The sequence below is a fragment of the Galleria mellonella genome, unplaced genomic scaffold (assembly GCF_026898425.1).
Source record: "Galleria mellonella isolate WM207_F2 unplaced genomic scaffold, CSIRO_AGI_GalMel_v1 utg89, whole genome shotgun sequence".
Taxonomy (NCBI): domain Eukaryota; kingdom Metazoa; phylum Arthropoda; class Insecta; order Lepidoptera; family Pyralidae; genus Galleria; species Galleria mellonella.
The window spans coordinates 144,412-160,220 of NW_026442169.1; the positions used below are offsets into that span (position 1 = coordinate 144,412).

The 15,809-nt window shown below is 33.2% G+C and overlaps 2 protein-coding genes across 2 annotated transcripts in view; both read left to right on the forward strand.

Annotated features, from left to right (window-relative positions):
- LOC113511366 (metabotropic glutamate receptor 2-like) overlaps nt 1-7,712 on the forward strand; it is a 96,408-nt gene extending 88,696 nt beyond the window's left edge. The window contains exons 14-16 of the mRNA XM_052902260.1: nt 3,051-3,202; nt 4,119-4,230; nt 4,542-7,712. Coding sequence (XP_052758220.1) covers nt 3,051-3,202; nt 4,119-4,230; nt 4,542-4,771 — 494 coding nt within the window. The 3' untranslated portion in view covers nt 4,772-7,712. The remainder of the gene's footprint in view (nt 1-3,050; nt 3,203-4,118; nt 4,231-4,541) is intronic.
- A 2,119-nt stretch (nt 7,713-9,831) lies between these two features.
- Nucleotides 9,832-15,320, forward strand: LOC113519925 (uncharacterized). The gene is made up of 5 exons (XM_026905153.3): nt 9,832-10,126; nt 10,624-10,793; nt 11,538-11,680; nt 13,243-13,421; nt 14,907-15,320. Exons 1-5 carry the CDS (start codon nt 10,011-10,013, stop codon nt 15,274-15,276), a joined length of 978 nt encoding a protein of 325 aa, XP_026760954.1. The 5' UTR covers nt 9,832-10,010; the 3' UTR covers nt 15,277-15,320.
- Nucleotides 15,321-15,809: the final 489 nt, after the last annotated feature.

Below are 15,809 nucleotides of genomic sequence, written 5' to 3' on the forward strand. Positions count from 1 at the left end.
ACTGTATTGGATTTATTTTACACTAAATTATACCCGCTACTTCGCCATCGTGGGTTTTAGAAGTAGGAAAATCAAAGAATTTGAACGCTTCTAGATAGTTTTTTTTTATGCAACTTAGAATGGCAAACAAGCTGACGGCCCACCTGATGGAAAGTGGTAACCGTCGCCTATAGACATGAGCAGTACCATGGACATAACAGAGTATACTGCTTCGCCTATGATATCTCCCATGCGTTGCCATTCCTGAGGACTCAGGTGTTATTCCTCTGTATCCTGTAAATCCACTGCCATATCCCACCCTTCAAACCTAAACACAGCCATGCAAACACAACTAGTTCACGGTAGAAAATGCCAAAGCAAACAACTTTTGTACAAAGTCTCCCTCTGGTAAATTTTTTATTCATAAACATTTCACATTATCGAATCGTAACACTAGCGACATAATGTTGTGAGTGTGTTAGCGGATAGGTGCATCACTCACAAGTGCTAGAGACAGTCCAACTGCGAGTACCGAATGGTTATGTTAACGCGCGCCGTCATCCAGTTACGTTTAATGTCCCGCCAGTAAGAACTAAGCTACTTCAGCGCGCTCCCTTAACTCACGCAGTACGTTTACTAAATAATATTATAAACATCATTGATATATTTAGTAGCAGCCTGCCAGAGATATTAGATGCGGCTCAGACATATCTCGAGTCGGGTTAAATACATTTATTATAACTTTGTATGTTAGCACACTAGATTTATAACATTGATTTGGCTTTTGCTGTTATAATGTTATAATTATTTTTAATAAATAAATAAATAAATAAAAAATAGAATATTGTTCTGATCACATACTTTAATGTAACTTACTAATACGAACTATTAGAAATCGATTCCAATTCTAACCTAATTCCTTATTTTTGTTTCATAAGTGCAGTGTAAAATAGTCATTGATAATTAATTTAATTGATATCGACATTTGATTCAAAACTAAACCTGCTAATAATACTTGGTATTCCAAATTATTTCAACAGATCGTATGTGTATTTTTTTGTTTTACAAAGTAATATTGAAATAAAAATGCTAAATTTGAACACTGAGTTACATACGCTTTTATATAGCATGAAATATTAATATTCGCACAAAGGAATGTGCAGTGCATCAAAATTACAGATCCAGTATGGAGTAATGATTCAGCTGTATCATATACACTAATTTTTGGATTGCAGTCGAATATATTTATGTTCTGATAGATTCTACTTTCCGAGAATACGCAGTCATATATATGTATATATATATATATATGTATCATGTATATGTATATATATATATATATATATATATATATATATATATATATATATATATATATATATATATATATGTATATATATATATATATATATATATATATATATATATATTTTTTTAATGAGAGGGCCCCATCAAATGTTTTTGCTACAGGCCCCAAATGATATAGTTACGCCACTGGCCAAAAACATTGTAGATAAGATCTTGCATTTGTCAAGTTTATAAGATGTACATTATCTTTCGCCACATCATATACAACAAATCCAGATTTTTTCAAATTTTTTGTTTGTCTATTTGTCTGTATGAAAGGGCTAATCTCCGAAACTGCAGGACCGATTTAAATGAAATTTTGCAAGATGGTACTTTACATCTCCGATCAACATTTTGAATACTTTTAATCACGAAAAATTAAAGAGTTCTCGTGGGATAGTTAAAAAACTATAGTAACTTATACAGCTTAATACACAGCCTACTTAAGTGAAGACAGACACGTCACTTGTTAATTTTGGTCCAGTATTCCCAGACATAGTTCACTTCAATAAGGAAATTAAAAATGTTAATCGAAGAAATAACAAATAAAGTTGCGGACATTTGCTAGTACAAAATAAATGTATAATTTTAAACCGTTGATTTACGTTGTTAGTTTAAAACGGGTATCAAATGTCATTTAAAAGTTTAATGACGGCATCATTATCGCCTTCCCTTTACCGTACTTATTTAGGGTCGACCCAGTATATTTCCCTCTTCCACTGATCCCTGTCCGTTGTCATGTTCAATCTTTTTTACGCATATCCTCTTTTGCGCAGTCCATCCATCTTTTCTATTGTGGTCCTCTCTTTTTATATTTGATTGATTGATTGAAAAAAAAACAATCATTAATGTTAAGTGAAGCAAACCGCAACGCCATAGTGAAAACTGCACTCAAATCGGTTAAATCGTTTCTAAGATTAGCGTGCACAAACGTACAGGCAAACAGACAAAAATTCGAATAAAATATTATTTTGGATTCTGTTGCGTTCATAAAGCCCTTATAAAGATATATAAAAAAGATTTTCTTATATGTCTTTCGTGTACAGACAGCGAGCAGTTACGATTTTATTATATACTAGCTGTTACCCGCGATTTCGTCCGCGTTTCCGTCGTTTTTCGTAAAATAAGTAGCCTATGTCCTTCCTCACGGTTCAGTGGTTTTGATGTAACAGACATATTTCCCTTCACTGTTCTGCTCCTATTGATCGTAATGTGATGAAAAGTACACTATAACCTGCCCAGGAATATGAAGAATAATTGTACCATGTTTCGTTAAAATCCGTCGAGTAGTTTTTGTTTCTATAACGAATATACAGACAGACAGACAAAAATTTTACTGATTGCATTTTTTGCATCAGTATCGATCACTAATCACCGCCTGATAGTTATTTTGGAAATATATTTGACCTCTCTACAGATTTATTATAAGTATAGATATTGATGATATATATATATTCCATGTACGTAATATAAGTTACATATTTATTCTATTACTAACATATAAATATATTTTTATTATATTATTCCAATCAAACTGTTTCTCATTACTCCTCTCCATCCAAAGGTTGGCTGGAAGAGATCGCTTTTAGCGATAAGGTCGCCCATTGTTTTCTCATTGTGATTATTTCTTGTAATTGTTTATATCTATAATAAGTTTACTATTGTAATCTTTTAGAGGAAACAATGAAGAGTATCTATCTATCTATTTTATATTTCCGTTCCAGGTTTCACGATGTACACGACGTGCGTCATTTGGTTGGCATTCGTACCTCTATACTTCGGTACAGCGAGCCACGTGCCCCTCCGCGTAACCAGTATGGCTGTCACTATTTCCCTCAGCGCTAGTGTCACGCTCGTCTGCTTGTTCTCCCCAAAGGTATCCAAATCAATTAATCTTTACAACTTTACAACAAAAAAAAAAATATATTACAAAAAATAGACTCATTAAGAGAGAACAAACTCATTAAGAGAGAAATTCAAAAACCGTTGCTTCTCAATTTATATAAAAAATATATAAATCTTGACTTATCCAAAAAAAAATATTCATAATATTAAAAATTTAAAGACAAACTTGCTGTCCCCGACGTTTAGAAAAAGTTAAAATATAGAATAAGATATCAAAAATTGAATTACCAAAACATATGTTAAATCATATTTACTGAGCAAAGCCTATTAATAAAAACAAACAATCAATAGTTGTTCATGCACTGAATTTTCCATAGACACCTATATAAATATACATTGTAAATGCTTTAAAAAAAAAAAGTTGAGTTTCTTGCCAGTTCTTCTCAATTGATCTATATGAGATAGGGAAAAAAATAAAATTATAATGTAAAAATTTGACGTTCATAAGCGGCTAAAATGTCCTACATGAATAAATGATTTTTGAATTTTGAATTTTGAATTTTGACTCAGTTTAAAATATAGAACAGCAAACTGAATTACCAAAAAGTATGTAAAAAGAATTTAAATAAAAACAAACAATCTGGCTTCCGACGTGATGAGTTGAAGTAGCTATGTAAATTGGATTGATAGAAATGAAAAACCTATTACAATCCGTCCTAATTAGGTCCAGGAGTCACCAAAGCACCTGCGAATGTCAAACCGTCTGCCAAGCATGGCAACTACTGGCAAAACCCTTATGAAGAACGCCTATGTTCAGCAGTGGACAGTAAATGGCTGATAAGATGATGGTAATTGTCTAACTTAGATGTTCCCACTAGCAGTGTGGTATTATTATTATTATGACATTATTTTCAATAAAAATAACGTTAATATTGTGTCTATTCCAGTTATATATAATTCTAATCCGACCGGAACGAAACGTACGTCAAAGCATAATGCCGGTGCGGTATAGTCGCAAGCCTGCGCCTACGCATGCTGTAACACACACGCTAAACAAGAGTAAGTATATTACTTTATTAAACAATTATTAAAAAGCATATAATAAGTGCACCCAACATAAAGAAAATAAAATACAATTACTTAATAATGCTATAAAAAAAAAAACTGAAATTAGAAATATTAGGGGAAAATTTTATTAATTCAGTTTTGTTAGTCAGTAAGTAAAAGAAATAAGTAAAAGTCAGTAATGAAAGAATGTAAAAGCTTAGATAAAAGAAAATGAAATTTAATAGCTTTTTTTTATTGAACATCCTTCATTGAAATTAAATAAACTAACTCTGAAAATAATATTGAAAACTAAATACTTTCAGAACCACCGTGTGCAGATAAAGAAACTCAAACGGACCCATCAGATTTCAACAAACTAATAAACGGCCAAACTAAAATCATTAATGATAAGAAAGAAAACACCGAGCCACAGAGAGTGGAAGAAAAAACCAACGATGCAGTCCAATGCAACAACGTGAACTCAATCACGAATAATATTACGGACAAAACGAGCAATGTACATGTCGGTAATGATAAAGCCGTTACGTTATAGCAACAACATTCGTCCAAATCGCTCACAGAAGTTTTCACAAGAAAAAGTAACAATAGTTTAAAAAAGAAAAGCTGCTCCTGCAAAATGAGGGAACGGAAACCGGTAATAGTTTAAATGATGTCGAGGCAAATGAATGCATTAGTGGTGATTCATCTATAGTTCTTCCTATTAGCCTAATTTACAATTGTAGCCATATATTATGTATATTGGAACGCTTCGTTGATATGCGTGTAAAAAAACAATATAAGTGGCTTTGTATATTAGAGCCAAATCTATTCCATTACAAATAATCGACAACAAATTAATTTATGTAAATAAATCCACATTTTCATATAAAAATATAGTAATTGCTAGCTGTAGGCATTATCTTTTGTAAATAATGGATGTATATATATAAAAAGTAAAGACAAATAGTGATGTGTTATGTATATATGGTGTATTTAATGTTTAACATTGCATTTGTTATATCAAATACCTAGTAGATAAGGTAACTGATATAAAACAACGTGCGCAGGGTACAGCTTTGAGCCAGGACAGTACTGACAGAATTGGTATTCGCTTTCATTGGATAATGTTTAAAAATTAAGACTGTTGCGTTTGGATAGGTTAACGTATTAAAAATAATATTTAATCGATTAGTAAATAAGTATCGATATATAAATGTAAAGCCATGCTCTACTATCACTCTTTGTATTTAATCAAATAATACTATCTATATAGGTGCCTATCATAACGTGTATTCTAATATACTTAATACTAATAGATCGGTACGTAACTTTGTTTCTATGTCTATTACATTAATTGCAATATTTAATCCTGCTGGGATTGGTACAATGAGGAAGTTTATCAAATCTTACATATGAACATCTGTCTCGTCTAATGTTCTTATAGCTAGACTGCTATGTTTACACAATGTTACACTTTGATGAGTGAGTTCCAGCTGTAAAATTACTAGGTTGTGTGGCATAAGATATTTTGCAAACAAAGGTCGACAATGCCATCCAAGATATATCTGATAAATATGCTGACCTCTGCTTTGAATTTTAATATCGGTCGGTAAAATATGAAGACTCTCTTGCTTCTTGTACTTTTTTTATATTATTTTAAGGGCTTTTAACTTCTTCAGGTATGTGAGTCCTATTGTACCCTGAACTGATTTCTCAAACAAAACCTTATCTACTTTCCCTGCTTCCTTTCTTAATTGTGAGTATATTCGACAGATCTATCAACGTTGGTCTTCATTCATTATTTTAGACTTTGGCAAGTCATTACAACTGTTAAATTGTCTACTTCTAAATATATAATATAAAGTTGATGTGATATTAACAATTCAAAACGTTCCACTTTTGAATCTCTCCCATTAAGCTACATAAGGAGGATATAGCCGAATCCCTCAAAGATTATAGCCTGATTTAATCATGTTTATTTTTAATGGATGACAATGAAATGGTAACTCCACCTGTGCTATCGGTATACGCTGAAGGGTGATAGGTGAGGATGACGCAGGTCGATTAAGCCATCATGACGAATTCAATAATTTTTTACTTTGTATTTGTGTTTTTTGCTGTTTGTGTGCTGTAAGTAATGCAAATACATTATTTATCTATCTATCTATCTGTAAGAATTGTTCACGATGGTTTCCAGGGGGAACCACGTGGAAGTCGTCCTTATAGGGCATAAAGCTAGCAATGGGACTGTCAAACTCCATTGCTAACAATCCCTTTCCGCCCGCTTTAATCATTGTACAGTTGCATATCGAGATTTGCTTCCCTTGCACTAGTGATTTGTGCTTTGTTCTCCCAGTCTGCTTTTACGGTATCTTGGACGTGAAAAGAAGCGACGATACATTTTTTTCTTACTGTATCGCCACTCAGAAATGGCACGAAATGTTACAATCAAAGAGTATATAAATTATAATAAATAATTAACCCAACTAGGATTCGAAAATCAATAGGTAGTGTACAAAATATCTTTGTTCCTCCCAATTCAGTTGATTGAACTAGTCAGAATTTTTTTCTAACTTTTTCAATTAAAATAATATCTAAAATTTATTGTTTATTATCTAATTTGTTGATTATTATTTAACTGATAATATTACGACGATCTGCTGACTCATTATAAACATATAAATTTTAATTTGCTATTTTATTAAATAATGAATGAATGATAACTTTATTTGCTTGAATACAAGTTATTACATAAGAAGTAGTTAAAGAATAGTATCTCTGCATTCAACCGTATGGCGTGCAAATATTTTATTTGAAATACGTTGATACCTATTGTCCTAACAGCTAATTAAATTAGTCCTAAAAGTCCTTAATCTCCTAATCTATACTAAAACCATAATTGCTCAATCTAACGATCGCAATTTGGTCAAATATTTAGAATGGCAAAAATTAGAGTGCAATAAAATTAAGGGTGACTGACTGTTAAAAATGGCGCCAAATTTGAACGGAACCGACCGTTAAAAAAGGCGGCAAAACTATTAGATTGAGTATTTATCACTATTCATTCACACAATGTAAAGTCCACAATTATTTATATACTACTAAAGTATTACTAACATATTACTAAAATAAAACTTCCATCGCGCCACAGTGTAAAGAACTAGTGGTGTAACTCTATTAACATGTCCCGAATGATTATATGACAATTCGAGACACGTTCTGTCTAGACTTGTCCGTTGGACGGCTAGTACGAAAGCTCTTTACGCTGTGATGCAACGTTTATTAAAAAAAAAAAATTAGTGATTATAAAACTAAACTATATATTAATAGCTCCTGTATTTATATTTGTACGAAGTAAAAATGTATATTGTTATGATACGTAAATTGTATAAAATGTCATTTTTTTTACACAACTTGTCACTACCGTCTTTTGCTTGCCCTGCGCATGGTAATAAATTATATCTACTATTAGTAAAAATATTTACGAAAATAAATCGTTTTGATGTTTTACGTGTTTTGATTTTTTTTTTTCAACTATAGTTGTACCATAGATTATATAGATAGAGTGTCTCCATACAAATGCTCTCGAGGAAAACGCTCAACTTTTTCATACAATTTTACGTGAAAAATTGTTATGAATGATTCCTTTATAACTTCTATATTTATTTTGTCTTATAATTTCCGCGTATTTTTAATGCGTAAATGCTTATATAATTAAATGATACGTCAAGATACATTGTATGCGTAAGTATATAGAACACTGATAAAAAAACGAGTCAGCTGATTTGACAATTAGCTGACAAAATGTTGACCTGTTTTTTGAGACTCGAAGCTCTGTCTATATAATCTAAGAGTTGTACATACATGGATTTTAGGCCCTTTATAAAAATAACAGATAGGCACAGATGACATGACAGAATGCTATAATATTGTAGGTGATTACCAACATGACAGTAATGAAAAATTCTCGATTTATTTATCATTCCTAACCCAACTATTATATACTTTAACAGCTCGACCACCACGTGGTCCCCCTGGAAACCATCGTGCTGAATTCCAGGTTTATGCATCACGATAGGCTAACAGACCTGCCATTTAATTCTCACCTATCATCCCTCATCGATATCCCGCCAGCGTATACCGTTAGCGTGGGCGGTATCACCATTCCATTATCATCCATTAAAAAAAGAACTCGACTATAATAGAAAAGTGTGAGAAAGTTGTTGATAAATCTTCTGATTGTTAACGAAACTAAGGTCGACGTATATCAAAAAATAGGACTCTTATATATGTATTTATCAGAGGAAGACTTTGTACAAAAGTCGATTGCTTGGGTACCTCGGTCCCATTCGTGTTTCTCCCATGAAGCAGTTGTGTTTGCATGGCTGTGTTTCGGTTTGAAGAGTGGGACATGGCGGGAATTTACTGGGTACAGAGGAATAACATCTGAGTCCTCAGGAATGACAGCGCATGGGGGGTATCATGGGCGAAACAGTATACTCTGTTATGTCCATGGTACTGCTCATGTCTATAGGCGACGATTACCACTTTCCATCAGGTGGGCTGACAGCTTGTTTGCCATTCTAAGTTGAATAAAAAAATATGCAATTAAGAAAATAATATGATCACTGTAGTACCTAATTTCAAATTGTCCAGCAGTGGGCGATTAATAGCTGAATTAATGATGATGATAATATAATAATATCAGATAGGAAACAGGCAGTAAGTATATCCAGAGCATACATTAGTCTTCCGGAATGCTAGTAAGAAGTACTTTTTTATGGGTGATAATAGAATGTCAATTCCACCTGCGCTATCAGTATACGTTGGTGGGGCGCCAGTGAAAAATTATAGGTGAGAATGAAAGCAGGTCAATTAACCCTATTTTATAAATTCCACAAGAATTAACCGCATCTGTTTCCAAGGGAATCGCGTGGAGATCGACCTAGCAGGGAATACAGCGTACATTAACAGCGTAGGCGAAGCTACCATTCCACTATGATCCATTAAATACATCAGTATTTAGTTTGTGATTACAGTTTTCACTACAACCAAACTACAGAGTTGCAGATGTTTTACGAAACGACTAAATAAATCATTTTAATTAATGATAATTATAAATTTTCATTATGAGTAAATACGTAAAATAAGGTATATGATATTACATATAGGAAAATAGTTATCAGTCTAAGCAGTATGTATGAATGCTATTGTTAAGCCTATCAGAAAATTAAAAAATTAAGAAGTCAATCAGTAACGTCAATAGGCGAATGACAATATCAGATTTGATTAACAATTTTGTTAATAATTGACAGTAGGGGCTGACACATTAAAATAAAAAAGTTTATTATCTATGCAACCATTTGATAAAATTTTACAATTTTATACTACAAAGTAAATAAAGTTTTTGTAACATCTATCAATATCAATGTTTTGGATAGAAACATATTATAATTATATTTTCTTCTAATAATAACATTTACACTATTACCATTTATTTGTATTATTCGCTTAGAAGACGTGTTTATATTTCTATGTGGTTGCATAGATTAATTTCCTAGTTTGGTCCATTTAAGAGCAGTGTCAGCTTTTAATGATATATACATACTGAGATATGCAGTTATCTGTCGTTTTGTTTTATTTATCCATTTGTTATGTTTAATTTATTTTTACTGAATTTTAATTTTTGCAAAATAATTATTTTATTATAACCAAAAGATTAAATACCGCAAAATTTACTAGAAATCTGTTTATTTCCAAGGAACATTTTTAAATACAATTCAAATTAGGAGATGGAAGAAAAACCAGTGGATTTTATAAGAGAATCAACGCGAAATTTGCTTAAATTGAATAGAAGAATTCAAAGAGAGGAGGACAGTGATGTATATCGCTCCGTAGATAGTTTAAAGTAAATTGTATTAGATATTCCTACTTTTATTACAAAGTATAAAATGTTCCAATAATTACCAGACTTTGTACAAGTCGTTTGCATGGTTTACTCTGTCCCATTCGTGTTTCTACCGTGAAACAGTTGTTTGCATGGCTGTGTTTTGGTTTAAAGGGGCGTGAATTTACTGGGTACAGAGGAATAACACCTGAGTCCTCAGAAATAGCAACGCATAGGGTATGGCGTGAATTATACACTAGTGGGGTACCAGTGACGATAGGTAAAGATGAAAAATAAGCCCATTGTGACAAATTATATAAGTCCGATAGTTTCAGGGGGAAGGGCAATGCATAGCAATGGGGACTGGTATCATGGGAGGTATCATGAGTGAAACAGTATATTCTGTTATGTCCATAGTACTGCTCATGTCTATAGGCTTCGTTTACCACTTTCCATCAGGTGGCCCGTCAGCTATTCTAAGTTGCTTAAAAAAATAATTCTACATTTTTCTTTTTTAGTTTAACATCTGAACAACTGTGTGATATAGCCAACCGCCTAAAAACAAAGTCTTCAGTCACTACAGCTGAACTGCACAAACTGAAAAATGTCCTTATTGATGACAAAAAGAATATAGATCAAGTTCTAAGTATACAGGGCGCTTTAAAAGGGCTAGTGAGGGAGTTATCAGGTATCAGTAACATGTTATAATGAGAAATTACTACTTTTTTACTTAAACATGCTGTTTGCATATTAACCTCCATAAAAAAACAATATATATTCTTTATTGCACTTAAACAATACATGTGACGATTAGTTTAACAACTTGCTAGCATAGAGATCTCTTCCAGCCAACCCAGTGTAGTTAGAGAGAAAATAATTTAATTTGGGTAATCCAGTGCAGGAAAGGTACCGGTGAAAATAATGTAAATACAACAAACACAAATTGTGAATAATATAAATAAATAAATAAATACATAAATAGATAAATGTATATATACATATGTATAAGTTCATAGAATTATCATGTACAATTGGTTAAAAGATGTGATATCAGTCTTCTCTTGAAGGAAGTAATGGAAGGACTATCCCGTATGTCAGCAGGCACAATGTACTGTAACACAATTCTTCTCATATGTTACCTTTTTTAAGAACTAAGTAATTTTACTTACTGAAACACAGCTATGCTTGTTTTACTTTTTATAAAGTCTCTAGTAATAATCGTCTTTGAATAGTATTTTTTGTCTTTGAATAATAAAAAAAATAATGTTAAGCATTAGGTTTTGCACTTATAGAAATTCAATTAGAGTTTACTTCTGTCAAGTATCAGTATATTCATCTATCCTGTAATAAGTCTTTACAATGCTAGTTCTTTGGAGAGCCCGTTGTGTGTGGAAAGAAATGTCATACTGCTATACTATTTCCTCCTTTTCAGGTAATGACGTGAAGAGACAATGTGCTGCGGCAGGCTGCTGTAGCAATCTTGCGCTCGGCGACTCCAGAGGATGTATAGCAGTTACCAAGGCAGCAGGGCCATACCTTGTAGCTGCCCTTGGTAATCTTACAACAGAACTCACTGTGAGTAAAATGTTTCTCTTATTAAAGTTACTTGATATAAGAAAAAGGTAATTTTTTAGTCTGTCTTAATTCTTAATAATGGCTTCTGGCCACAACAGAATATCAGTGTTTTTCTCTTTTGAGGGCAAAGCAATAAACAGAGTTGTGACCATTTTGTGTTAATGTACTTTCCTTTTGTTTTTTTTTTTAGTATATGTATTCTTTTATTTCTTTATTTTAAGTATGTACCAATGTGCTGTAAGTGATGCAAATAAATTATTTATCTATCTATCTAATTGTATAATAATTTGTTTTTTTTTAATGGATGATAATGAAATGGTTACCCTGCCTGCGCTGTCGGTATACGCTGGCGGGGCACCAGTAAGAGGTGATAGGTGACGATGAAAGCAGGTCAGGTAGCCCATCCTGATGAATTGCACTAGAATTAACCCCGATGGTTTCCAGGGAGAACCATATGGAGGTCGACCTGATAGAATATATTGCTACTAATGGGGCAGTTATACCCCACTACTAACAATCCCTTTCCCCCATAATAATTTGGTTAGTTTGACATATTACTACTTCTTACCAGAATGTCTTCTGCATGAAGCATACTCATACAGAAGACATACACAAAGTCTGTTCCACTCATAATTCTTCTATGAACCAGCTGTGATTGCATGACTTCAGTTTGAACGGAGGGATTTAGCTATACAAAGCATAATATGACAGCTCAGAAATGGCATCGCTTTATATAGGATTTTTTCTTTTCCAATTAAATTTTTTTTATAATATAGGGGCCTAAGAACTGCGATAAGTGCCTATCGCTGCCCTTGAGCTCTTGCAATACTACACAAATACGGGGGAAGGGAATGTTAGTAATGCGGATTACCAGTCTCATTGTTAGTAAACTCTGCCAGGTCGTCCTCCACGTGGTGCCCTCTGGAGACCACCGTGCTGAATGACCTGCTGTCATTCTCACCTATCATCCCTCACTGGTGCTCCGCCAATGTTTTTTTTTATACTACAAGTGGCAAACAAGCATACGGCCCACCTAATGGTAAGCGGTTACCGTAGCCTATGAACGCCTGCAATACCAGAGGTATTACGCGCGCGTTGCCGACCCTGTAGAAACATCTTTACCCCCCTTTTAAAGAACCCCATGCTGTAGTCTCTTGGAAAAACCTCGGTAGGGAGCTCATTCCATAACCTGAGTGTTCGTGAGAGGAAACATCTCTGTGTACCATTAGTGCAAGCGAGTTTGCCATTCCATTATCATCCATTAAAAAAACACCTTTTAAAAAGGAATATGCTTTTTTCCTGAAGTTTACAATATTGTATCGATTCAGAGATACTGCTGTTGGAAATTGATTCCAATTTCATTATATATACATGACAATTACCGTACCAATAGTTCAGCAAATTGCTTTAGGAATCTTACCAGAAGGAGACTTTGTACAAAGTCATTTGCTTGCCGTCAGCTTGTTTGCCATTCTAAGTTGTATAAAAAAAAACCAAGAATTTGTAAGACACTCAACTGTTTTTAGTTCTTTGGAAATGATATGGTAATAAAACATTTAAAGGTGACCTCAGCGTGGGCTGTTGGCAACTTGGCAGGTTCTGGTGTGAGGCCATGCCAATTATTAAGGGCTCAGGGAGGCCTGGCTAAACTGATTGCGTTGCTGCATGGTAATGAAGATGTGAGAGACGCGGCTCTATACGCTCTGGTGCATTTTGGATACCACTTAAAAGATGATTTAAGGTAATATTTCATATTTTCTACTGTTAAAAGGTCCAGCGCACCAGTTTTCCAAAATTTCGACGTCGAAAGAAACACAAATTTGATGTTAAAATTAAATAATAATAATATAATAATATACTTTATTACTCTACACTACAATTTGGTCCATTTTGTTGTTAACAGTTTTCTTACAAATTATGTTAGTAAAAAAGAAAAGCAAATTAATTAAAGCAGTTCACTCAGATGCGAACCAGCCGACTAGATCAGCATCTGAATGAAATGCCCAATTATAGGCGAGTTATATTTCTCGCCTATTACTTTTAGAATGCTGTTGGTGCTTGTCCTAACCCTGTGTAACAGTGATGCAGTTCTCTTCCTCCTTATAGCGTAGTAATTATCTACGCGGGGAGAAAGGGATTGTTAGTAATGGAGACTGAGAATCCCATTGCTAGCAATATACCCAACCAGGTCGACCTCCTTGCGGTTCTCCCTGGAAACTATCATGGTTAATTCCTGATGAATTCATCATGATGGGCTAACTGGCCTGTTTTCATTCTCATCTATCACCCTTCACTGGTGCTCCGCCAGCGTATCCCGTTAGCGCGGACGGGGTTACCAATCCATTTTCACCCATGAAAAAAAAAAAGAAAACAAAATCATCTACGCGAGATTGGGCAAACATGCTAGAGGCGCTACAAAAACGAGATAGCCCCAACAGCACTGCTACATAATACATATCGTTTGAAAATATTAAAAGTGTTAAAATATTGTACATTTGGACTTTCATGGTAGGATTTATGACGAATAAAATATTAAGCTCCTTTTATTATTTTATTTTTTTTTATTGTAATTTGTGTGCTGTAAGTAATGTAAATAAATTGTCTATCTATCTATCTATCTATTGAGCCGATTTCGGTATGAACAAAAACACGTAATCTAGGCCGAAAATATGGATTTTCATTTCATGGTAAACCCCCTGATTATTTGATTACAATTATTTTGTTTATTACCATCAGAAGTTCCACAACCTTCCATATTAGCTATCAATTGCGGACTACCACTGCAATTTTGTTCGCGAACATTTTGCGACACGTGTTTAATTTTTTAAAAAGGCATTTCCAGGCGAATAATTAGATCGATGCTCCGAGTCTAGTGTTAAACTTTTATTTGCTTTTACCTTTGCCTGGAAGAGATCGCTATTTCATAATAAGACCGCTCATCGTTGCCTCTTTGTAATTAAGATGTGTTTTGTGTACATATTGTTAACTTACGTAAATATATCGTTCTTTGGAGGAAACAATATTTTTTTTTTTTTTCATTTATTTCATTAATTCATGACTATAGGCGACTGTTACCTTTCCATCAAACAGGCCATCAGCTTATTTGCCATCCTAAGTTTAAAAAAAAAAGCAGCCATAAAAACTCAATCAAATTGAGTGCCTCCTTTTTTTTAAAGTCTATTAAATTAAGCAATAAAAAAGTAAACTTTCCAACTATTTGTTTCAGTGTTGACCACGTTGAAGCGATGGTAGAGGCGCTGTCGACGCTTGAAATATCAATGGCCTCATCACATCTTCTCTTCATACTGTCCTGCCACAAGTACTTCGACGACAAACCCCTGCCTTGGCTGTTGGTAAGCAAAATGATCGATGCAGTCGTGAGTATTATAAATTGTAATTCAAGTAAAGAGAAACAACACCAGTTGGTATATTTAATAAGATGTTTAGCTAACACAGCTAGTGTAGCGTACAAATGTGATATTAGAAATAGATTAGCAAATTTTAATGAATATTTACATAAATTATTGGAGTCAGAGGACAAGTTTATAACTGAATCATTGTTATGGTTGCTAAGCGTATTGTACAATAATGATTAAGTTTATATTGATGATTCGAAGTGAGTAAATGATTTGGATTATTATTTTTTTTTTAAAATAATAATTTCATATAATTAAAGTTTTTTTTTTTCCTACAATAAATGAAACTGACTTTAATTGTGACGAAACCCAAAAAAATTTGAATTAAAAATTAAACTTCTAAATAGATTTTGATTAAACTCCTATGGGACTAATCTGTAAATAACCAAAATAATAATTATTAGAAGTTTTGTCTGTCTGTCTGTTTCTTTGTTTGTTCCTACATCACTACATAGTATAAAACAAAGTTGCTGTTGCTGTATGTCCGTCCTTATGTATGCTTAAATCTTTATAACTACACAACGGATTTTGAAGCGGTTTTTTTTTAAATAGATAGAGTGAATCAAGTCGAAGGTTTATATGTATAATACATGCATAATATTGTAGAGGAACACTGATATATTTAGAGGTTTCTAATGTGATGTCGTAAATAACCACATTATTTTGCGCTTACAATGCAAACGCTGGCTGAACCCCATGAGATAAATCAAAAT

What these genes read in the sequence shown, in the direction of transcription:
- LOC113519925 (XM_026905153.3), top strand. Translation starts at nt 10,011, where the DNA reads ATGGAAGAAAAACCAGTGGATTTTATAAGAGAATCAACGCGAAATTTG. An exon ending in CGCTCCGTAGATAGTTTAAA is followed by an intron (nt 10,127 to 10,623) that starts GTAAATTGTATT and finishes TTTCTTTTTTAG; the next exon opens with TTTAACATCTGAACAACTGT. An exon ending in ATCTTACAACAGAACTCACT is followed by an intron (nt 11,681 to 13,242) that starts GTGAGTAAAATG and finishes AAACATTTAAAG; the next exon opens with GTGACCTCAGCGTGGGCTGT.